The sequence below is a fragment of the Artemia sp. Qi Xiang Cuo genome, chromosome 5 (genome assembly GCF_049724085.1).
Source record: "Artemia sp. Qi Xiang Cuo chromosome 5, ASM4972408v1, whole genome shotgun sequence".
NCBI lineage: Eukaryota > Metazoa > Arthropoda > Branchiopoda > Anostraca > Artemiidae > Artemia > Artemia sp. Qi Xiang Cuo.
In genome coordinates this window covers 53,633,201-53,659,076 of record NC_142798.1, presented here as the reverse complement: position 1 = coordinate 53,659,076, position 25,876 = coordinate 53,633,201, and the positions used below count along the sequence as shown (strand labels likewise).

The 25,876-nt window shown below is 36.2% G+C and overlaps 1 protein-coding gene across 1 annotated transcript in view; it reads right to left on the bottom strand.

The window, feature by feature from the left end:
- Positions 1-25,650, bottom strand: part of LOC148952273 (uncharacterized) — a 64,028-nt gene extending 38,378 nt beyond the window's left edge. Inside the window, exons 1-2 of the mRNA XM_089089708.1 lie at positions 24,366-25,650; positions 19,802-20,135 (exon numbers count right to left, since the gene is read on the bottom strand). Coding sequence (XP_088945834.1) covers positions 19,802-20,135; positions 24,366-25,640 — 1,609 coding nt within the window. The 5' untranslated portion in view covers positions 25,641-25,650. The remainder of the gene's footprint in view (positions 1-19,801; positions 20,136-24,365) is intronic.
- Positions 25,651-25,876: the final 226 nt, after the last annotated feature.

Here is a 25,876-nt window from a genome sequence, read left to right as displayed (position 1 = left end):
AATAATCCCCTAAAATGTGTCAATCTGTTTAGCCCTAATAATCCCCTAAAATGTCTCAATCTGTTTCGACAACTATGCACTGATACATTTAAATTCCCATGAAACTATTCCCGCGTTAAATATACTCAGACTCTCTTAATCTCTCTTAATCTCAATGTATCTCGTTTGAATTTCTGAAAATTATCTAAGATGTCCTAGTTACACTATTAAGGTATCGAAATAATAATTCCAGAATTTATCTCTTACACTAAAGTAGAGAAGCCTTTTAGTTTCTTAATTCCCCTCATGATACATTATAATCCTCATGATACATCATCATTGTCGATTATGCAAATCTAAGCTAACAATTCTTGGAAGTACAGGTCTGACGTCACTCCTGTTAGTATGTATTAGGCTTAGAAACATATCTGATTGGCCTAGAAATGGGCCTGTGGCCTTTTACGGGTCGGATGTCAATATCGACCTCTACTCTTGCACTATAGCTTGCTTTCTGTGCAAACTATCAAAAGTTCGCATTGGAACTGTCAGTAAGGAACAGCACTGGGTATAAAAAACCAATCTCTATCCAAAACCGAAACGGTTTTGCTGAAAATTACACAATAAAGTTCGGCGATACATCAGTTATCAAGCCCCTATTTGCAAAAATGCAAAACTTTAGATTTTTCCTGAGAATGACGGATTGTTTATTTGTTATTTTTCTTTTACTTCAGGGGATATTGCGGAACCAGTAGTCTTAGACTACTGTTAGAAGGCTTATTCGAATGGATATTGGAAGTTCTAGTGGTCCTTATAAGTTTCTCAAATCAGATTACGGAACATTAAAGTAGTATTTCTTTCGTTTTGCGGTTATCAAGTTATTCGGGAATCGAATAATTCTGTTACAGAGTGAAAATTGTTAGATAGCCAATCAATTTGAAATTATCAAAACATTTTTGTTTTACCATCCATCTTTTTTCCCTTCCTAAAGTCGTAGTACAAGACATTACGAATGCAAGAAATGCATTCGTTGCAAATGACGGTCATCGTTTGAACTGTGGCCCATGACATATTCAGTCTACACAAAATAAATGGTTACCCATTTTGACCGACATGGTTCATCTGATACTTTACAGATTTACACAAAAAATTTGTATAGTTTCGTGCCAGTTGATAGAGAGGAGGATCTGTGGATCAGTCTTCGTGTCAGGATGGAGAGGTCTTAAAAAGTCGCCTCTTAGGCAAAATTTTCTTATTTTCCAATGAGAGGTCTTTCAAGCAAACATAGAAGGGGGATAGGAATAGAGAATGAATGCACAGCACTTGGTAATTATAAGAAACGCACTTAATAATTACGCTTAGGTCAGATCTCAGAAAACCCGTTTCATAGCCAAAAGAGAAATGACGGGTGATACAATGCATTGGACTTTAGACAGAATACATTAGACTTGTATAATTTGGGCTATATATTTGCATATTAGGGGCACTGTCCAAATACTTTACCAATACCTCCTCCCCTCCAATGTGGAAATATATAGCCTAAATTATATTATACAATAAACTAAAGGTTGCATGAAGGCTACAGTTGATTAGGATGAACGTAACTTCAATTCTTGGATGTGTTCCGTATAATTAACAAGTACCAAATGCTCTAACTCCTCTCAATTCTGACGAACTTTTTTAAAAATAAATCTGCGATTTTAGTAATTTTGGTGACAGGTTACTTCAAATCACGTAAAAATTTTAAGTAAAAGAGAAAGTACTATATTAATATCATTGCCAGGACAAACGCGGAAGGTTCGACATAGTCTCATCCCCTTTTGGTTTAATTTTAGTTGGTTTTGTTTCTTCCAAAACGGAACACCACAAAATTGTCTTTAATAAAAACCTCAGTTCTAATACCATAAATAAAACTAACCGTATTCACGAAGCATAAAATCAATGTTCTTATTATATTTTGGTTTCATGTATTCATAAGGAAATTCATACGTCAGTAACTTAGGTAATTCTAATGAAGCGAATCAAATATAAATAGATTTATCTAGATTTATTTTTGACTTGGCCATTCTGGCTACCGAGAAATTCTCGCTAAAGATTATTTCCGATCTAAAGTTATGTTTATTAATTATTTTGTGTCTGTGTTCATCAATAGGGATTACTTCAATACTTGCTCTTTTTCTAACATTTTCCATGATTTTCCCAAAACAAGCATTATTCATTAATTTAAAGAAACCTTTCTTGAAATCATTCGTTGCCTTTTTTCGTAACTTAGTATTATGATTCATATGTTCTTTTAAATAGGGTGACTCAGTAAATGCTAGTATTCGATGCACCTTTCAGTATCAAACCATGTTTTGTATAAGATTCTAAATTCTTATAATGCATAACCTAATTTATTTTATTATTTAAAGTTGTACTTAATTTATATTGATAATGCTCTGGAGCTAATGGTAAATCCTTATGTAAATTGTGTTACTCACTTGGGTATTCTAAATCAACTTCATAAATTGCCCCTACATTATCCTTATTCATTTTTGATTGAACATAATATCTTGTCTGTTGGTAATAGTCTGATTTGTTGTTTTCTTTTAAATGGTCGGCTATATTAATAAATTAATAAAAAATCAGGTAAATTTTGGGAAATTGCCCAACCATATAGGTTATTAGAATCTAAATACATTATATAATTTGAAGGTTTTCTTTTATCAAAGGTTTTCATATATTTATTATTAGCTTTAGCATATGTTTTTATTCATTGAGATACGCCACCTCTTATTCCTCTTTCTTTAAATGTATTGATATCTTAGTCTGAAAATAAGGGAATTTCACCTTTAGAGTTTTTGAGGAAAGCTTCCGATGTTAGTCATGGTGCTGCGTCGATGTGTAGTGGATCTAGTTTATAATTATTTAACCATACAGTTCTAAAAGTTTCAAAGACATCTGATAAAATTAAAACGTCATTTCTTAGGTATAATTTAGTGTAATCTAATAGCATTTTATATTTAAATAATTTCCAAGTAGATTTCGCTCTTATATATTCTTCTTGAAAAATATTTTTTCATGTCAAACTAGAACAAAGCTGGTCTATTAAAGTGATTTTGTACCATTTTTTTCATGGCTATCAATATATTCATAGGGATAAATACCTTTCTTTATTATTTCTTTGAATTCTGCAAAATTTTGGAATACATCAGAAGCCTACTTATGTAGTAAAGCAGTTTATGTGGTGTGTTATTCTGCCTTTTGTAGGGGGTATGATTACGGTCATAAGATGGTTAAAACTCGGTTAGCGTGCCCTTAGGCCTTGGCCTGACTAATTATTTTGAGCATTTCTACTAGGAGTTAATCGAGAACCTTAAATATTGTTCTAGAGAGGTTGGTTGTAATATAATACTTTTATTTATGCAACACACAATACAAGGTCTGGCTATATAAGCCATGAGGGCTAATGGTCCCAAAAAAATAAGCAATTATAATAATACGATGGTAGAGTATAATACAATAAGCTATTTGAACACTTAAAATATTCTAAGTTATTCCCAAAAATAAACGGAAGGAGGTAAGCCCGGCAAATAGATTAATTCGCTCTTGGTCCCAAAAAACTTATGTTATATACTAAAAATCAACCACATCAAAACCCATCAATTTACGTACTTAGCCACGAAAGTGGTTATTAGCAATTTCCTTTTCAAACCTCACATAAAGGATGTTTTCTCTTATCTTAGTAAACAGTGGTATTTTGAAGCTTAACAATTTGTATTTTGCGTTGTAAATATTTTATTTCATATTAAATTATTTCTACTTAATTGGACACGTTCCCCCACTTAAAATTATTTCTTAAGCAATTACATTTACTTTAAGTTCACATTTAGCTATATTTTGAGAAAGCCTATGTAACAATGAAGCCATAAATTGGAGTGAATCTATCAAACACATGTCGCATTGGGTTTCATTAATAGGAATTTTTTTTATAAAACGATATAAAACTCTCCCCTGAACCAAAAATACCTTTATTAGTACCAATTCTCTAAGAAATAAATGAGAGTCATATTTTGAGAGATTTGCAGTACAATAGGGAAATGTTTAGGAATTCTAAAGTTCTTATTACATTCAGCATGAGTAAATCCACGTATATTACCAGTCATATGGTTGTGATTTAAATGAAAATTACTTGTTCTTGTGTATAACCATGATCTCTATGTCTGATTTCATAATCATTGGCTATTTCTTTACACATTTAGTTGGTATGCAACAGTATAAAAAGGGAAAACAATAATTTCAATTACATTCTTACATTGACTGATTGTTTAATTAAATTAATTAAAAAATTTTTTAAACAAAATATTTTTTTAAAAAAATTAAATAACTCCAATAAACCAAAAAAAAAAAAAAAAAAAAAAAATCAAATAATCCACCAAGCATAAAACTACCACAAATTAGTATAAATAAAAAAATTAAACCAAAAAAAAACAGAAACAAAAATGAATAAAAGATTAAAAATCAAAAAGAGCAGAAACTAATATGAGTAGGGTTCTAAACCCCTATGCTTTCTAAAAGCCAGAATATAAATTTCCTTTTACTGAAAAAAATTCAAATGAATATACAGAAAAAATGTCCATTGCCAGTTTAATATACATATGCTGATATTTATTCATTAAAATCTGAATTAATTTTTGATTTCTTAAAATTATAAAAACGAAAACATTAAGAGAATTTTTTCAGTGAAGTACAAATTATATTCTGGCTTTTATAAATCATAGGGATTTAGAACCCTACTCATATTAATTTCTGCTCGTTTTGAGTGTGAATCTGTCATTTATGTTGACTTCTGCTTCTTTTGGATTTCATTTGTTTATTGATACTGATTTGTGGTAGTTGTATTTGATTTTATTTCTGTTCCTTTTTGGTTTAATAGAGTTCTTTACTTTTTTTTGAAAAACCTTTTTGGTGGAAAAAGTTTTTTAATTAATGTCTGCTCATTTTATATTAACATTGTCTTTTGCAGGGAAAAAGACGGAGCCTCTACTAAAGTTAAACAACCATCCCTTCAAACCTTAAATGCCCCTGCGCATAGCTTATAAGCCTTGCTCCAAATCTCTGGGATTTGTTCCAACCCCAAAAGCCTTGTTATATGATATTTAGACTATTTTGAATAGAATGGCTATCTCAAAATTCCTATTAGATGCATCTTGAGAATATACGACATATGTGGGGGGGGGCAGTAGAGGCCCTACGGTCACTTTTACTATTAAAAAGAGCACTAGAGGGTATAATGACCTATCCAATGAGCCCCCTTCGAAGTTCATATGACCATGCTTTCTATAAGAACCTTATCTGCCCCCCGGGGCATAACCTAGAACCCTTGCCCTGAGGGCTGGAAGGATGTGCTATCTTCAAAAAAAAAAATTTCCAGACATTTAAAATACGTTGAAAAATGGCTATCTAAAAATTTTAATTTGAAGTGTTTGGGGAAATAATGGGCACGGGGGGCAATTAACCTCTGATCATTTTTGACTAGTAAATTAGGCCTTAGTCCTCTCAATTTCCAATCGAAAGAGTCCTTTTTGAAGCTTCTATGACAAAACTTTATATAAGAACCTTATATGCGTCAAGGACATAACTTACGACCCTTATTCTGATGGCTATGGGGGGAGGGTTGTCGTCCTCAAGACATAATTTCCAGACCTTTCAACTACGTTGAACAAAATGGCCGCATCAAAATGTTGATCGGAAATATTTAGGGAAATGATTGGCGTGGGAGGGGGGGGATGATTCTCCCTCCGGATACTTTCGACTATTAAAAAGGGTAACAGCTCTCTCAATTTCCAATCGAATGAGCCCTTTTTAAAGTTTTTACGACAACGTTTTCTATAAACACCCAACGTTTTCTATAAATATGCCCCACGGCATAACTTACAACCTTTGTCCTGAGGGCTGTCGGGGGGGGGGGAGTTGTCACAATCAAATACAAAAGTACCAGACCCATTAACTACGGTAAAAAACTGGCTATCTCAACCGCTTGATTGGAACTGTTTGGGGAAAAGTCAAGTGTTGGGGGAGGGGCGGTCGTCCGTTGATTGCTTTTGACTTATAATAAGAGAACTAGCTGTATCAGTTCCCAATTTAATGAGCCGTTTTTGAGGTTTCTAAGAAAATGTTTCTATAAAAACTTTGTATGTCCCCAGGGCAAACTTACAACATTTGCCCTGGGGGGTGTAGGGGAGTTTGTCATCTCCAAAGATATAATTTCCAAACCTTGAACAAAGTGGCTACCTAAAAATTTTGATTAAATGTCTTCGGGGAAATGGTGGGTGTGAGAGGGGGTTAATTGCCTTTCAATCACTTTCGACTATTAAAAAGACCACTAACCCTTTCAGTTTCTAATCGAATGAACCCTTTTTAAATTTTCTACAAGAAAACTTCTATAAAAATCTTATATGCCCCAGGACATAACTTACAACCCTTACCCTGAGGGCTGTGCGGGGAGGGGTTTTGTCAACCTCAAAGACTTAATTTCCAGAAGTCCCAACTACGTTGCAAAAAATGGCTACCTCAAAATTTTGATTGGATGTATTTGGGGAAATGGTGGGCGTGAGAGAGGGGTTAGTTGCCCTCAAATCACTTTTTACTACAATAAGGTCACTAGCTCTTTCAATTTCCAATCGAATTAGCCCTTTTTGAAGTTTCTACGACAACCCTTTCTGTTAAAACATTATATGCCCCCAGGGTGTAACATACAACCCTTACAATGATGGCTGTGAGGGAGGGGGTGTTGTCTTTCTCAATGGCCTATTTTCCAGAACTATCAACTACGTTGAAGAAAACGGCTATCTGAAAATGTTTAATGGATGTATTTGGGGAAATGATGGGCGTGAGAGGAGGGTTTGCTGCCCTCCTATCACTTTCGACTTTTAAAAAGGGCACTAGCCCTTTCAATTTCCAAATTGAAAGGGCACTAGAGAGGGGGGGGGGGGGTTAGTTGCCATCTAATCACTTTCTACTTCAACAAGGGCACTAGCTATTTTAATTTCCTATCGACTGAGCTTTTTTTGAAGTTTCTACGACAACCCTTTCTATAAGAAAATTATATGTCCCAAGGGGTATAACTTACAACCCATATTTGTAGGCATGAATATATAATGAGTCGGAGGTAATAGGCTTGAGACTGTCTGTGCAGGATTTCGACTCTTGTTGATAGAAGAACATCGCCAAGTGCTGAAAACCATATCGTGACCAAAATGGGCCCAGGACTGCACAAAGACTTCATTCAACTGGAGGTCCCAGGGATTTCTTGCTGTCCAGGTCTAAACCGGCTTAAGCAGTTCAGTGTAGACTTAAGAAGATGCGTGATCCCAATCCTGCACTGATGTCCGGGACCACTGCTTTCCCTGAAGTCAAAATAAATTCAATGATTTAAAGAACATGAAAATTGGAACTTGGAATGTTACGACATTAAAAAATGACTATCGTATCTACATTTTGACTGACGAATTCAGACGATTCAAACTGGATTTATTAGGAATTTCAGAAACTCATATCCCATGGGTAGGAAGCATGAAATTAGGTGATATAGAATTTGTTTGCTCAGGCAGGAAGGATGGGGTACATAGACAGGGAGTAGGGCTCATGATGAATAAGGAAGCTGCTAAGTCTTTTTTAGGCTGGGAAGGTATTACTAATAGAATAGTAATTGTTCATTATATGACTAGAAACTTCAGGGTATCAGTCATAGTAGTATACGCCCCTATAGAACCGACTGACGGAGATACTAGTGACTCAGATGAATTTTACTTACAGTTACAGGAGCAAATAGACAGGGTCCCAGGTAGAAGTATGATGTTATTACTGGGAAATTTTAACGCCCAGGCTGGTAGAAATAGGGATAAATGGTATCCCAGCCTAGGTAAATTTGGTGTAGGAAAAGAAAACAGTAATGGATACAGATTTTTGCAATTTTGTAGGCATAACAATCTAGTTATAATCAATACGGTGTTTGGTCATAAAATGGCTCATAAGTTAAAATGGTATTCATGTGATGGTAAGACAGCAAACCTTATTGATTATGTTATAGTAAACCGAAGACTGGTAGGATCAATAAAAGATACTAGGGTATATAGGAGTGCTGTTATTGAGTTTAAAAGTTAAGATCACCATCTAGTAGTGTCAAGGGTTAATTTAAAGCTCAAGTTTCGGGAGGATAACTACATTGCGGGGAGTTATGATGCTGGTAGTTTCAAGAATGAGAATTTGAGAAAAAATTTCCAGGAACAGTTGAATAATGAATTTAAGAGCCTAAAATTTTACAATCTAGAAGATGGATGGAATAATTTTAGGAAAATAATGTGTGAAGTTGCTGAAGGTGTATTAGGGAAGAAAGTTAGAACTGCAGCTAAGAATATTAGTGAAAAAGCTGTATGTTTAATAAAAAGGAGAAAGGACCTGTACAAAAAGTATCTGAGTGCTAGATTATGTGAAACCAAAAGGAGTGTAAAGGAAGTGGAGAAAGCATTAACATAGGAATCAAGAAGCTGTGAAGTAGCAGCCATGGATAAAATTGCTGAGGATCTGGAAGATGCAGCTAGACGGCATAATAGTAAAATATTGTACTGGCACGTTAATAAATTGAGAGGTAGTAGTCAATCCGGACTTGGCCCAGTTAAAGATAGGAATGGGGTCGCAATTAGCGATAAGGAAAAAACTAAAGAGAGATGGGCCGAACATTTTGAGACTTTGCTTAACCGAAACAGAGTTGCGGGAAAAAATATAGAGGAAAATGAAAAAGTTTGTGATACCTTGGATGTGAAGGAAGATTTGTTTTGTGAGGAGGAATTAGCAACAGTACTAAAGGTATTAAAGAATAATAAGGCTTCAGGTGCTGATAGGGTGGTAAATGAGTTTCTTAAATATGGTAGCTCTGAGGTTAGAAATAAGTTACTGAAGATTATGAATATGATTTTTGAAAAAGGGGAAGTACCTAACGATTTTAGGAAAACATTAATTAAGCCACTTTATAAGAAAAAGGATAAAAGTGAGTGTGGTAATTATCGAGGCATTAGTCTGGTCTCTGTAGGTAGTAAATTACTGAGTAATATGATATTTTTTAGACTGAGAGATGCCGTAGACAAAGTTTTAAGAGAAGAACAGTGCGGTTTTAGAAAAGGTAGAGGATGTGTCGACCAAATTTTCACTCTTAGGTTAATGATTGAGAAGTGCCTGAGTTTTCAAACACGTTTGGTCCTCAGTTTTATAGATTATGAGCAAGCGGTCGATTCTGTTGATAGAAGAGCTATAGTAAAGGTTTTATCCTAGTATGGTGTACCAGACAATTACATTAAAGTGATTAGTGCTATGTACGAGAATAACACTGCTGCGGTTATGGTAGGAAATAAGGTAAGCAGCTGGTTTTGTATTAAATCAGGAGTTAAGCAGGGTTGTGTTCTATCCCCCTTTGTATGGAATATTTTGATGGACTTTGTTTTAAGGAGCACAGGAAAGGCAATGGGAGACCACGGAATCAAATGGGGAGGAAAAAGTCTCCTGGATTTGGATTATGTTGATGATTTAAGCATCCTAGATGAAAGTGTGAGCAAAATGAATGAAGTTTTAGAGGTTTTGCGAGTTCAGGGTGCTAGAATTGGTTTGAAAATTAATGTTTGGAAGACTAAGTCACTAAGGCTAGGAATAAGTGAAGATGAAAAGGTGACGTTGCGTAATGAAAAGATTGATCAGATTGGCAGCTTCACTTACATTGGTAGTATTATTAGTAAAGATGGTGGGAGCAGTGAAGATGTTATAAATAGAATAGCCAAGGCTCAGGGTGTTTTTTCACAGTTAAAAAAAGTCTGGAAGAATAGGAAGATAAGTCTGCAAACCAAGATTAGAATATTAGAAGCTACAGTGATGACAGTGGTCAATATGGCTCTGAAGCATGGACGCTCCGTAAAGCGGATGAAGATTTGCTAGATGTTTTGCTGAGAAATTACTTAAGGATTGTTCTGGGTACTCGGCTATCTGACAGTATTTCAAACAATATGCTGTATAAAAAATATTGTACAATACTGTGCTCTGGGGCTATAATAACAGAAAGGTTGAGGTAGCTAGGGCACGGCTTGCGGATGAAGGATGGCAGAGTGCTGTAGATTGTTCTTTTCGGCCAACCATCTAGGGCTAAACGGAAAGCAAGTCGTCCCCGTCTGGGGTGGGAGGACATCGTAAAGAAAGATTTAAAGGAAATGGGAACTTCGTGGGCGGGTGTAAAAAGGGAGGCTTTGAATAGATTGGGGTGGAGGAGGAGCGTGCGTAGCTGTGTTGGCCTCAGGCGGCTTGGTGCTGCGGTGAGTTGTTAGTAGTAGTAGTAGTAGCAGTAATAACAATGTCATAGTGAACGAATTTTGCTCTATCCATAGGGAAATCAATTTCTGAAGATGTTTTTATTAGTGCTTCTTCTACCAGTGACTTTAAAAAGTACATAGGTCCGTCTTGTCAGAAATCGATGGCTTTAGATTCTGTTTCCGAGTTTGAAGTCCAAAAAATCATCTCTCAGCAACCCTGCCCCTCTTCACCGTAATGTTGCTCACTTCTTGTCTATAGCTGGTTTACAGTACCAACTAATTACAATCTGAAAAAAAACTACAAGTAAGAAGACTTTCATATATAGTTCAGGGGCTATATCCTTAGGTGGAGCATGCTTTGGAAAGACAGAAATCAGATATAAAAAGAAGCATACCATTCGAATCCCTATTCAACGTTTCTTCAAGATATAATAATCACTACCGTCGCAACTGCGTATTCCTGCAAGGCTTTAAAGTTTATATTACCCTCTATTCTATCCAACGAAGTATTGAAATTTACAGATATTCAATATATTATATTCAAAATGTCAGTGGTATGTTCACATTCGTAAGTCAATAATATGAACTGCCAAAAATTTACCCAGTCATTATATGAATACTACAATCATCTTTGTAGTACTAAATAAAAACTAGTAAGGACCAAACCTCCAGCCATATTAGCAAACAAATAAAAAAAATGTTTCAAAGAAACTGTTAAAAATGAAAAAGTTGTCAAGAGACACTGGTTTGAATTGGGTAACTATTTTTCTGATTCACCCAAATTATAATAGCGGAAACAAAATAAGAGCTCAATTTACCTTGAAAATGGCCACTAATCAATGTAAAAATGTGCCATTGGAATATTGATAGATGAAAACCATAACTGGAGGTTTACTGTCCTTCATCTTGAAAACCAAGGAAACCCGAATTTGAGCAAGAGGAGCACTGATATGTCGTAGTCGCGGACTATAAACCTCCGAAAATATGACAAGTCGTTGAGTAGATCATCAGTGAGTTGCAGAAGGCTTGCCAACGAGATGCAGGAGACTCAACAGTGCTGGCCCCAAATATTTTTATTATAAATTCAGCCAGAAGGTGGTAGTCCGTGCAATTAAAAAAAATAACAATTTGTTGTTTTTTTGTTAAAGAAATACGTTCTTCAACAGCTTTGATCCATGATCACACAGCCTATAGCAATCATTGTCATTTATGAATATCAACGGTGTGCAATTGGGCTCATCGCTGATCAATTTGAAATGTTCAATCTTATTCTTTTCGTTCTTGAAAAAAAAGAATAGTTAGCTCTAACAGTCAAGTATTCAATGGACAAATGGTAGTTTATGCCCTCGAACTGGAAAAGTATGACTATATTTATTAGTTAAAAGCAGTCAAATCTATTCGGAAATTTACAAACATGACCTTGAAGATAAATATTTTTTCATCCGTAAGTTATAGTAAGAACAAAGAAGACTGACGTTCTCTTTGAATGAACACCAGCTAAGTGTTTCGTCTACTCTGCTTATGAATCCACAAACTTTAAAACACAAGCTTAAAAATGAAAGTAGCCCTTGAAAAAGATAACCCCTTTACATTTATTTAAGACGGGCCTGAAATTCCATAATTATTTAAAAAAAAGGGATGTTTATATTTTTAGGAGAAGATTTGTTTGGAAAATGCTGTTGCTGGGGACTGCCCCCCCCCACTATTCTGCCTTTGTCCAGGTTAGCAAGTGATATGATATCTATAACAGAAAAAGCAATCGGGTCATTGCAACAAGCAACATTATAAAAAATAATTAATAAATGGATCTTATCAACATAAATAGGCTTAAATGAAAGCCTACCGACCACGCCATAAAATATTCACTGCACTCCGTATTTACCCTAAGGATTCTCCCCAGACATTTAGTACCGTCATATAAATGGCATTTTGACTTCACATCATAAACATTTCTGCAATAATTTGGGATCCATTCTTCCCTTAGCGTCCATATTACAGGACACTTGAGGTTGAACCCCTTTCAATTTTGATCGCAAGGACCTTCCTAAAAATTCGAAAATTTTGGCCAAATAAGTTCAAATTTCAAGAATAGGGAACCCCATCCCCCCAAAAAAGAGACCAACTGACTTTCCATCGTCTCCCGATAGCTGGTGTGCACTAATACATTAATGTATAACCGTTATAAATGATTACCATATGTGCTACGCAATAATCCTTTATTTTAAATGTACTTTACATATGTTTAAAGACGAATTCGGCTCCATGTTACTGCATGACCTTTGAGACCGGGAGCTTTGTGATAATTCTAAATAATTTAGCTATCCTAGAGTTTTTGCTCCAGATCATTTTGGTGATACTTGGGCATAGATTTCTGGTTTGTGGCCCAAAATGGCAGAAATATGCACTTGAATGACGACCTCAAAATTTTCACTCGCTAGTATTTTGGCCCTGGCTGGGTTAAAAGTTTAGATTTAAAATATAAAACGGCAGATTTTGGTACTTTCCTGTGGTATCATGGGTGTAGGGAAGGGGGAGGGCAGGGGAGGGCAGCTGCCCCCCCCCTAGAACTTCAAATTTACGATAGATATTAGCGAGAACTTTTCGTATGTTGGAATTTTTTGTTGGATGTTACCTGGTAGATGGTTAAAAAAGCTAGAAATAAACAGAAATTTCCAAATATCGTTTGCGATATCAACATTTACGTTTCGATCTTCAATATTGGTTTTCGGTCCGATATATAGATAGGAGACTGGCCCACGATCAGCTGATTTTGACTTGTTTAATTCTCTATGAATTGCTTCAAGCGGTAAGAAGTTGCTATGCATGCCAAAGCAAAAATAACTCATTCAACACCATCCTTGAAAAAGACAATTAGAAATACTCCGCCATTTTTCCACCTGGATGCTTTCTATCCAAGTGGTCAAGAGTGCCAAATCTGGGCCACCTCGGCACTGGTTCGGTCGTCTCTGGCTTACGTTTGGCCACCGGACAAAAGAAAAAGGAAAGTGACCAGGGGAACATTAAAGCTTGTTTTTTGGCTATAAAATTAAGAAAAAATATGGTCAGCATAAAAAACTACAAATTGAATTTCATTAAGATTTAAGAAAATCTAAAGAGTACTAATTTTAAATTATACACTGACTGATCAACACCAAAAGTAAGCCGCTCCGCTAATCTTGGTGTTCTACCTTTCAGTGGGGGCAATTTTATTTCTACTTCTGTCTTTAAGACACTATCCATCTCGTCAGTTAGTGCAAAGTATCTTGCTCCTGTCTCCTTCCAAAGGTGGACCTTAAGTTCTTCACTTGCTACTTTTTGATAATGATAATATTGTGAACAGAATTCCCTTTCTTGCTCTTCAGCTCAATCAGAATGTAATCACCAGCCTTGACTTTCTCAGTGTCAAATTAGAAGTTGCTGGTAGGAGGCTCGTCTTCAATGTCTATGCTCTGAAGAGTTGTTGTATACAGGATCATCTACGTCAGAATCGTCACTCTAACTGTAACTCTTATTGCGAGAGACACGCCTTTTGCTTTTTAGTCTTTTGACTGGTCTGACTTTCTTCCGTTCCAGGACTAGGGCTTTTTGACAGATACAGCTTTTATCCTAGCAGTAATGCATTCTTTCATGGGGGTGTCAGTGAGCACTTCTGACTTTTTCATATTTTTTTCCTGTTGATTTTTTGGGTTTGACTTGATTGATAAAATGCTGCAAGTAAAGCAAAGAATGAGAGGCAGTCATCCAGCCAGAAGTATTTTCTGAGCTGATCGTGATGGTTCCTGGTAAAGCTACTCTGGGTAAAATTTCCGGACACTGTTTTTGTGGGGAAATAAGTAGAGCAGGGACTGTGTTCCCAACACATTAACAACAGCGCAAATCGTGGTCAACTGACCTCTTTCTGCTGACGTGACCTTCCCTACTTTCTTCTGGCCTCGCTGTGCAATGATTTTACCAGGCTTGTGGAATTTTCCAGATCTGATTCGTCAAAACTTCAAATGTCCTGTGGTCTGAACATGTGTCTATATAGGCCTCAATCCAAGTTGTTAAAGAAAGCTCCTACACTGTGACAGTTGAAAGCAGTTGTCCGTCATAGGCTTGTACTTTTTGGCGTTCCTACTGATAGAGTTTTAAGGCAATCCATTAAACCAAGGTACCAATCTTTACCTGTAATTCCTCCACTGCCTTTGTAGTTCCGTTATCCGGTAGTTTTATGCTCTTAATAATGGCATAGGTGTAAGCAAATTTACACGCTTCTAGGGGAATACAGTTGAAAGCATATCAGCTATCGTTTTCAAGTAAGTTTTTAGTCTTTTTTCTTGTTCCTCTGTAAATATTTATCATGTGTTGTAACAAGGTGTAAAGAAATTCAGGTCCAGACTTTTTAAAGGGATATTCAGCTTCTCACCTTTTTTTTATGTAGCCTAACAGCGTTCCTCTAGGGACACCCATGGTACTTCCAGAGACTCCAACTGACTTCTTGTAGAATAAGACAGAAAAAAACTGCTATTTTATTTTCTTCTGGATCACAGCCACCTTTCTTTCTTTTCTCTTCTGTTTTACTATTTATCATTTTATCTTGAATGAAATTTAACAGGAACAAATAGAGCTTCAGTTCCCCTACTGTTCTGACAGGATTAAACAACGCCAGAATTAACACAGTTTTGGCTTTTAAGCTTGCCTTCAACCTTTAAATATGCTGTTTACACAGCTTTTACAAGCATAGCCCAGTTTTGGACACCTTGGTACGGCATGCCGAATTTACCCTGGGTATTGTGACTGAACATGGAAGTTCACTATCCCACAGGATGAAAAAATACTAACAGCAAACTCGTGAAGATGGCATGTCTGGGAAGCTGCCAAAAACAGGCAAATAATAAGAGAATATAATGTGAGTTTACAACGCGAGTTTTCTAGTATTCGTAATTAGGCGTAGTTTTTCAGACAAAATTGAACAAAATTCCAGAGTTAATCACCATAAAATCTGATCCAATCTGATATTTTTGGTAAAGTATTAATTAAGGTTAGACATTTTAAAAACATACACTGCCATTTGTCAGAGCTTTTATAATCCACCAGAAGCCCCATAGGTTGTTATATTGAAACTGTTTGCTTTGGCTACGTGGGCCAATCTCCTCTATACGAATTTTGATATTTAATTTTGCCCAACTGTAAACTTTTGAATTGAATTCTAAGAAAAAGCTGTTATCTAACCACAATGTGATTTGTGTCAAATCGCTTTTGTGGTTTCAAAGGACCTCGGGAAGTATTAGTAAGATCCCTCCCCCCTTTCTCACAGAAGCGGCTGCCCCCCTCTACACAAGATGCTGCCTACGCCCATGTGTGGTATGATCACTTTTATGATAGCACTGCCTAAATAAAGGCTAAATAAGGCTTCAATATATTATTTTTCCCCCTGGACACTTCAAATGGAATGAAAGAGTGTAGAAACTTCGGAGGAAGCTCATTCGATTGGGAACAGAAACTTTACCTTTTTTAAGAGTAGAGTGTGATTGGAGGCCAACCATCCCCTCTCCCATGTCTTTTTTTGCTACCCTTCACCCTCAACCTTGAAATACATCTGATCAAAATTTGAAATAGCGATCTTGTTTACAATAATCAAAAGGTCTAATTTAACAAGTTTTTCAAAAGGGCGTATCTGCTATATTCCAGGAACGGCTAAGAGTACTAAGGTAAAACTTTCGTAAAACTAAGGTAAAAGGGTATTGAGTTGAATCTTTTAGAGGACGGTGATCGAAAACAAATGACTAAGTGCTACAAGGTTTTCAAATCGGCGTGCCTGCAATATCTTAGGGACATCTAAGGATATAAGTCGAAACTTTCAGAAGACGATGAACTAAATCCAAAGACACTACGTGTATCCAGGGTGTCAAACAAGTGTATCTGCAATATATTAGGAACAATTATGGTATTAAGCTTAAGCTTCTAAGGAATTTTGAGCTAAATCAAAAGACGATATCTGGATCCAGGTTGTCAATATATCAGGAACGGTTAAGAATATTAAGCTGAAACTGTAAGGGAATGTTGAGGCGGATATAAAACTAAATCAAAAGGCAACCTGTGCATCCAGGCTGTCAAAATGGCGCACATGTAATGTCTCAGGTATGGCTAAGCGTATTAAGTTAAAATGTTCAGGGATTATTGAGTTAAATCAAAAGACACCAAGTGTGTCAATTGGTAAGACACCAATTGAAACTTTAACGGAATGCTGGGGGGAGCGAGAGGCAAGTGGATGCTTCATTGTGACTGAGGGGAAAAGGTTAAGCTAAATTAAAGGCAACCTATGCATGGGTATTCGAATTACCATATCCGCGCTATCGTCGGAACAGAAATTAACAGCTCAATGGACTCAGATGAGACGTTCGGGGTAATTGGACAGAGGGTAAAACATATATAAATTTTAACTTTGGGGAATCAAGGGGAGCTCATCAAGGACTTTAAACTGCCTACCTCAATAAAACGTCAGAGCCAAGGGAGCTCAGTCAGGAGACAAATCTGGTTGAACTGATTGTTGACGTCCTCCTTTTATTTTTAAGCAACAAAACAAAACTCTATTTAATAAATGAGCTCAAAATGTATTCCTTTAAATAAACAAGCAGCTAAGACCAAATATAATACAATAAGAATTCATATAAAAATACTCGTTCAACATCTGTATATTTCAGGTTGTAAAAGGATAGGGCTCAGGATGGCTCAGGGGGTTCAGCCCTGTAGAAGGATAATTCAGAGTGCTCATTATCTAGTTCCCAATCAAGCATATTTTTTTCAGTTTTTTAGCCTCTGAGTGTACAGGCATCCATAAACGAATGCTATATTTTTGTTAGAGGTGTTCAGAGCAGACTGTGAAGCATGCATCTAAATGAAGACAAGATAGACTAGATTAAGAATAATTAAATTCTTTTTAATCTTGATCAAATTCTTATAGTAAATTCAGATACATGTGTAAGAATATAAAACAACACTATAGACAATACAAATAAAAAAACAGTAAATAACAGAACCATTAAAATTGGTCTTAGTAATGCAGAAAGCAATAAATAAAGTAGGTCCTGGGAAGATTATTAGGGTTTCAACTATTTTCACTCCCACCATTGACTTAAATCTTGTTCAACGATACAAGAGAAAATACGCGTTCTGTACTATATTAAGGTACCTAAGATGCTGGTTAAACAGCTAGTTTAAATACTGTCTAAAGTGCTCAAAAATCTAAGATATCCGAAGTATTTGAATTCAGGATCTTAAACTTGAACAGAACTACAAAGGAAAATATGATGACAAACAACCTCATGCTTCTAATAAATCTACATGCTAGAATTCTTCCATTTTATTGGGCCTCTGTCCTTCCGATTGAAAACACTAACTAGTCCTGGGAAGATTATTAGGGTTTCAACTATTTTCACTCCCACCATTGACTTAAATCTTGTTCAACGATACAAGAGAAAATACGCGTTCTGTACTATATTAAGGTACCTAAGATGCTGGTTAAACAGCTAGTTTAAATACTGTCTAAAGTGCTCAAAAATCTAAGATATCCGAAGTATTTGAATTCAGGATCTTAAACTTGAACAGAACTACAAAGGAAAATATGATGACAAACAACCTCATGCTTCTAATAAATCTACATGCTAGAATTCTCCCATTTTATTGGGCCTCTGTCCTTCCGATTGAAAACATTAACTAGCACCCGCGTGTTCGAAAATACACCCTTAGTGCGTGGCTTAGTTTCGTCAAAATCCTGGGGGGGGGGCAAAGTTGGAACCAATTTTCTAAAATCATGTGAAAATGTAAAGTAAAAAATAAAAAAAGGCCATTTGGTACCATAAAGGTAATATTTAGTACTATAAAAGTAATATAAAGGTACTTTGTAGTACAATAAAGGTAAATATGTACTGAAAAATCTGTGTCTGTTGATGCTTGAATTATTTAGGTTTATGTTAGTTTTGACAAGATTTTGAAAGAAACTAAATTGCAGCTGGGGCAGGGGAGGGGGCAAACTGAGGTCTGGGGGGGGGGTTGCAAACCAAGGTCTGGAAGGGAGAGTCCCCCCCCCTGCCTCAAAGCAAATTACACCCCTGCATTACATGAGAGGTATCATACAAACAATAATTTTCTCTAGGGCAGTAGAGATCTGAGCAGTGCTTGTATCTTCTCACAACAGGGGCTTGCGAGGCTATGGTTAGCGGTTTTGATGATATGAGAACATTCATAATAAGACCACAAAAATCGGTAGCTGACAAAACACCATCTTCTGAAGGAATACGGTTATCTCTAACTATACCAGTGATCTTTGCCCACCGTACCAAGAACCAAAATACTGGAAGAAATTCCAGTTTGGAGCCTATCAAAGACTGGATGATTTCTGTCTTATGTAAACCCACGCTATTAATAGAAATGTCAATGTTATTTAGCACACCATTATGACTGATATGGCATTTCATATGTGCCCCACCAGAGCTTGTCACAACTGAACATCTCTCACTTTCACCAATAAGAATAGGTTTAATATAATTCTCCAATATGGCAATCTCAGATGCTTCCTGTCGAGAAATTAGTGATGAGATATTAATGTCAGACTCAGAATCACAGATGTAAGTTTCTATCGAGCCGTGAAACTTAGCATCGGAAAGTAAAACCAATGACTTGTCTTTAATCAATGCAGCAATCATCTTCCCTGTGTCGGTTTTCTGAGAGGTCACTTGTTTTAACGCATTAAAGTTTTCAAAGAAATAAGACCGAGCACTAGCCCCTATTTGCTTAAAAACCAATTTCTCGATTTAATACGATTTTCAGGCAGCAGTTTTGAACTCTTAATCTCGCAAAGTACATGAGGTACAAGCCAAGCAAAGCTAAGAAACGTTTCTGAGCCACATTTTGCTCGAGTGTATGATACTTTATACCAAGCCGAGGCTTTTGCCTTTATGGCACTGTCTGTAGCAATCCCGTCATAGAATTTCGCTTTAAATGTGCCTTTTAAATCGTCCATTGCTTTTTGAGCCAGGGATGGTTTATGCAGTGTAAAAGATTGCGTAGTTGCTGCGAATGGATAATGTCCAATAATGAGGCTATATTCATCTTGAAACCCACATTGGCACATTATATTTTTTAAGGATACAGAATAAAGTTCGTAGTTCTTCTCCGCGGGCATTAGGAAATCTTCATGCCCTGGAATAATTAGATCAAGGTCAAGACCAGGTCTACTACAATTACCAGCTTCAAGATCGAAGGCTAATGTGCTATGATATAGCTGACCAATTATTTTTTTTGTTATATAAGTAATTTTTTGGTTTTTTGCATATAGTCAGGGTAACCGTTTGTGTTAGTAATATTCCAAGCATCAATGGGGACTTCCGGCAGTATTCCCGTCTTGGGAAAGTCTACAGCATAAGCTTGTGCTTCAGCCAATTTCATCGCAATGGGATCACAAGTCCCTTTGTCAAGTTGATCACAAAGAGCAAGATGGAGATTTGATATTTGACCTAGCATATCACTAGATAGGCAGTTAACAAAAAAATTGCAAAGGTTGTCTAGACTCCAAGGCATTGTACAAGAGGGCATCTTTCTCTTTAATTTAGCATAATTGAAGGGAGGCACAAGCACGGATTTCGGCGGCACGAGTCTTGAGTCCCAGATCACGGAAAATTGATCCCCATCCAAATCACCACCACTACAGGCTGCAGAGAGAGAGAACTTGCAACTTGGTTTCGCTGGAAAAATTAGTACATTTTTGTACATTTGAAATTCTGACCTGTTTACGGCTTGTACAACACGGATGTCACCAGGGTGTAGACAAGGATTGCGATAAATCAAGACCTAAAAAAAGGAATTTTAAACTAGTGAAAAGAACAGAGTCAGGTTTTTTTATAGCTAGCCTTGTTAAATAGCATATCAATTAAAGAAAGAAAAATACCGAAAAAAAAATTGAGACGCATTGAGGAAAAAATTTGATCCACTATTAACAGGGTATATATCCACACACAAAAATTTGACGAAGATGAAAACAATTTATTTGTTTGTCAATTCTGTTAACAGGATAGAATGGTGAGAACTGTCAATGGAAGATGTAAAGCACAATATTTTTGGAGAAAGCTAAAAAATATTACAAATTTAAATATCTAATTTTTCAATTAACAAGTTCAGTTGCTATAGTAATAAAAACGATAGTATTCTGAAAATAAATATTATTATCGTTAGCTAAACTGAACTAACTCAGGCACCCAATATTTGTGGTAAAAGTAGTCGAATTTTTCATTTTGATTACTCATAGAAAATAGTCTTTGATCTTCCTGTAAAATTGATTCCTGAGCAGGGTCCCTTAGCAGTTTATTAACCACACTTGCACTTACGTACAAATATGAAAAAATCCAAACATAGTTGGAAACACTCGGAAGGCATTTATTTATTCGTTTACAAAAAGTCGAATTAGGTCCGTGATTAAAGGATAACCAAAGCCAATAGTCAAAATAACATGGAGAAAACAGGGTCTAATGCTTTGCAAATTATCAAAACGATCAAGCTAGTGATTCAGAAGTCCTGCTTCTGTCCTGAAGAAGCTAATCCTAAAAGCTGGATTGAGCTGAATCAAAGTTGTGTTTAGTCTTTTCCAACTGCCAATCCCTTAGCTGGAAGGAAGCACCTCCTTTGGGGCAGAATCACATCGATATTTTCATCAAACCAAGGGGCAGAATCACAATCAAGGGCTTAATACTGTCTAAAATGGGGTTGATTCATATGCAAAAAAAAACCTAAAAGAAACGAATGCAAGAAAACAATTAAAAACCAATAGCTTTCTCAATAACGTACAACAACGTTGAAAATACATGTTTGCCATTACTCTAGCTAAGCTTGTTCGTATTCCATTTTAAAGCAAAAATTAAAGCTTGCCCGTAACGCCAGAAATTCAACATGCAATACTCAGTAGTCACTTCAAAAACGAAGCGAATTTCTTTGCCCAAAACTTGACTAGGAATGTTTTCCTCACGCTCAGGCAGGGTATTCCAAACATGAGAACAACAAGCGTGAATTACAAAAGATGCTCAAAGGGTGCTCCTAAACCGTTGAAATTACATTACACGCTTTTCTCGCATTGTCATCACGATAATCTTTATATATGTAAAACGATTTAAAAAAAGGAAATATCCGTTGTTTCAGATTTTTAAATGAGAAAATTGCAACTTAATAACTGCAATCTTTGGATTTCCGCCCAATGATTAGGTCTGGTGTACCGTATAGAGTAAAATAAGTAAACAATCGCGTATGCTGTAAAACAATGCATAAAAGCACAGGGAGAACCTATAGCTACAAACAGTAATGAGATCATTGTGAAATTACAGCTTCTGGAAAAACGTATTGAAAAAAAAATCATTCTTTATGAAGAATTAAGAATGTGAGCTTTGTAAGTATCTTCAGAAGTTTGCCAAATGCTCAAAAATGCCTTGATACATAAAAATACAAGAAAACCATCCAAAGAGCGGGACAATTTATTTCACTTAGACTTCTTCAAAAGTTGGCAAACAGATTAACTGGCTAGACTGGACTGGCTAAAAGCATTTCTTAAGCGAAATAGCGAACTATAAATCTGAAACCCAAAAAACACTAGACAGACCCAAGCAGCTGCATTTAACACAGTTGTATGAGGCACATTCTTCTACAGCCTGAGGTCAACGCATACGTCTCCAACAGTATCTGCAGAGACAGCAGAAAATATGGCAATGCTGTGATTTGGGTTGGCGATGGGTCAGACAGTACCGCCATTCTTCATCTTTCCATTCATAACTGCATGTTTCAAGAAGGTCCACCTGGTTCGCTAGGATGCTGCACCAAAGAGATTCCAACTTTTGTGTCTTCCATCCAGTGCTCCATGAAACAGGTGAAACCTTCATAGGAAGATGAAGCATTACGATGCTTTGACAGTCACGAGATCCAAATGTTAGTGCAGCTTGCGAAACTGCAAAAACAGAAGTGTCAAAATTGTGAACTTCTTTTCACACTGTTCACATTGCTCACTGTCTAAGTGAAGGTCTTTTGACAGTTTCCAATAGGTACCGTAGAAACCTGGCAGGAGAACACAGAAAGCGTCAGATGGTTTGCACTCAACCCCCCATAGCACTCAACCTCCTGACCGAAGGCAGAAAATCAGGAGATCAGTACCTGCGCTACATTCGAACAACTGGTCAGCATGCGAAAAAGTATTCTTTATAACAATGCATACTGAAAACCACCATTTTCCTTTATATGTTTTTGTATCTGAAAATATAGCTATAAGAATTTCGTCCATATGCAAGATGCTTATTTCCTTGGTGATTCTGTGAAAACTTGAACATCCAGTTCAGTGTCCAATACCATCCCATGCCCGTCCACTTTCCCCTCACAGGTGGGGCACAAATGAAAGGAATACCAGTGAATAAAGACGAAGGTAAAACACTCCTTGACTTAGTTTATACAGATGATATGATCAGCATAAACGAAATATTAGCGAAATGAATGAGTTTTCGGATGTTTTGAATGTTCAGGATGCAAGAAAAGATATGAAAAGGAATCCTAAGATTATTGTTGTTGTTATTATCACAGCTCAGGCTTCAAAGGACTATTGCGCTCCACCAGGATTGTCAACTGTATAAGAATAGCAACTCAGCCATGCATTTCCGTGTTCCTAAGTATTTCACTGATATGGGCTGTGTTCTTCCGATAAAATAAAACACGAAAAAGTACAAAACCATAATTGCGATCCGAGAGGACAATGCTCCCATACACCCAATCGGACCACATCAACCACACTAAGTTTTATTTTTTTTTTTTTATTCGTAATTTTTCTTTAGAAACGAAGTTTAAAATTACAAGAAAATACTTTTTAAGGTTATTTTGTTTCTTATTGTAGCCCTTCAATTGTGATACCACTATATAGTGAGAGAAATAAATGAGATGAAGATGTTCTCCTTGGACGGAAGCTTCAATACGTTGACCTAAATTTGGGAGCGCACTGTTATCTTGGTTTATTGACTAATTTATCGACATGGTGTCGGACAAGGATCATTTCGTTCAGCCATATAGAAAACATGCTTCCACCTCTTTGATAAATGGTCAAAAATATACAACAAATAAAATAGTTAGATACGAGATACATACAGAAAAGATAAATTACATCTCGTTCAGCCATGATAAAAAAGTTTCCACCCTTTTCATAAATGATGGAAAATATTTCCTAAAACGATAAACAGAAGTTCGAATAGGGATAAATCATTTTATTAGAGTGATAATAACATTAACAAAATATATTGGATATCTCAATCACATGTACAGTGACCGTCATCACCAGAGATTCAACAGTATTTCTGCTGATGACAGTCACTATAACTGTGATCGATATATCCAGTATATTTTGTGAATGTTATTATCACTGCCTAATAAAAGAATGTATCCCTATTCGAACTTTTGCTTATCGTCATGGAAAGACAGTGTGGTCTTCTAAATTACCTATTTCCTAAAACGTATATAAAAACACTATAACATGGAGGATTTGCATGATATGACAAATTTAACTTTTTTTTGCTCCCCAACTAAAACATACAACCCTAATAGAGGTTTTGAAGCTGAATTCAAAACTGTAATTAGGAATACTCCGCTGCCTCAAGTTGCTTAAGCAATATTTGCTACTTTTTTCTATGTTTTCGTTGTTTCCTTTTTTAAAAGAATTAGATGCTTTGGGCCTTTGAAAAAGTATGAACATAAACCCTAGCTGAAAATTTTTATTGCTGCAACTTTTTTGTTAGAAAGTTCGGTACTTTTAAAAAAGAAAATCAAAGACCAAATATTCTACACAGACTCTAAGCACAGGGGAAAATACCAAAATACCGAAAATTTCCTTTTTAACATGTTATACACAAATGAGGAAAGAGAAACTTCAGAAAACTATGACACAAAAACTGTGTACAACGATTGTATTCCTGCATTGGACTTTCAATTCAGCGTAAAAATGTACCCCATCCAATTTCCCTCTCACTATTATTTCTCTTCATGATCCTTCTAAGTGTCTGACTGACTTACCTCTCCAGAAATGATAAGCGGCTCAGAGCAATCGTCTTTTTCAACTTGGAGGAACACCTCGTTATCATCAAGAATTTGAAATGGGTCAGCAACGCCAAACAGAAAGGCAGCATTTTTCACCGGAATTTTCGTTTTCAAATTGAGATTTTTAAAGCCAATAACAAAGAGTCTTCTAACGATTTGAGACCAAAAATCTTCCCCAAGGATGTTGAAGGTCTTGGAAATTTCATCGATGTTCCAGTCATTCGGCAAGCTTTTTAATTTTTTGACGGCCATATCGAGCTGAACAAGGGATTTTACTTCTTTTGATAGGGCTTCTTCAAGCATTTCATGAAGAGAATGGCAAACATTAGGATTTATTGATTCAAGGAGTGTTATTACTTCTCTGTTAAGCTGAACTGGAAGGAATCGTGAGTAACCAATAATACCAAGGGTAGAGTCATTATTCTTAAATTTGACCATTGAAGGTCTTATCAAAATATTTGTGCCTTCTGAAGTCTGTTCATTCATGTATCTATCTTTTATTACTAATAATACACCTTTAACGCCAGCAAGCCTGATTTGAAATGCAGAAGGTATAGAGTTTAAATGCAGTTGCTGTGACATTTTCATAGCAAGGGACAATCGGAGAAAGCCGGCACCGTCAGTAAGCAGATCTCCTGAAACAGATTTTATGTCAGGTAGAGTTTCTATATTTTCAGGAAGTACTTGAACAGTAGGTTGGTGGTTAGAGTAGAATAAACTCAGGCTTGATAGGTATTGAGAAACAGAATGAAATTCTTTCTGGTTCAATACAATTTCTGCTCTTATTTGAGCGGCTACATCGACGTTGTCACAAGCAACAAATATGGCATTGTGATTTCTAAGCCCACTATTGCTTGTAATCAAAAAATGGTATTTTGCACCGTTAAGAAGAAGTCCTTTTTGGAGTAGGCTGTGAACAAATTTGAAAGAATTGACACCCTTTAAGTTCTGCAGGTTTTCATCACGAAACCTGATTACGGTAAACGTAAATTTCCTGTAATTCCTAAATAGCCGTGATTTATGATCGTTCACAACAGGATCATATATATTTCTTGTTGGTGTAATCGTAACTTGACGAACCTTTGTCACTAGGGAACAGGGTTTATCTTCAATAGAAGTACCCGTGATTTCCTCTTTCATATAAGATATCAAAGAAGCAAAATCAATCCAGTAAGATGAAAGTGGCTTCCGAAAAAAATGACTTTTCAGTTTACTCACCAAGACAGATGTATCTCGTAGGTTTAGTGACATTTCCAAAATTGTCTTATATAGGTATTAGACGCATTGCAGTTTTTTTGTGTCCGAATAACAGACAGTTCCCATAAAAGTAGCAGGAAATCGGGATTCTTTAATGCCTTAGCCCAAAGGTCTTTTAGTGATTGGGATGACACAGGTTCAATGTAAACCGATGTGTCAAAAACTGAAAGAGGAAACAGTCCGCTATAATAAAACGTGTTTCGGAGCATCATTGGCGAAGATTTGCCAGC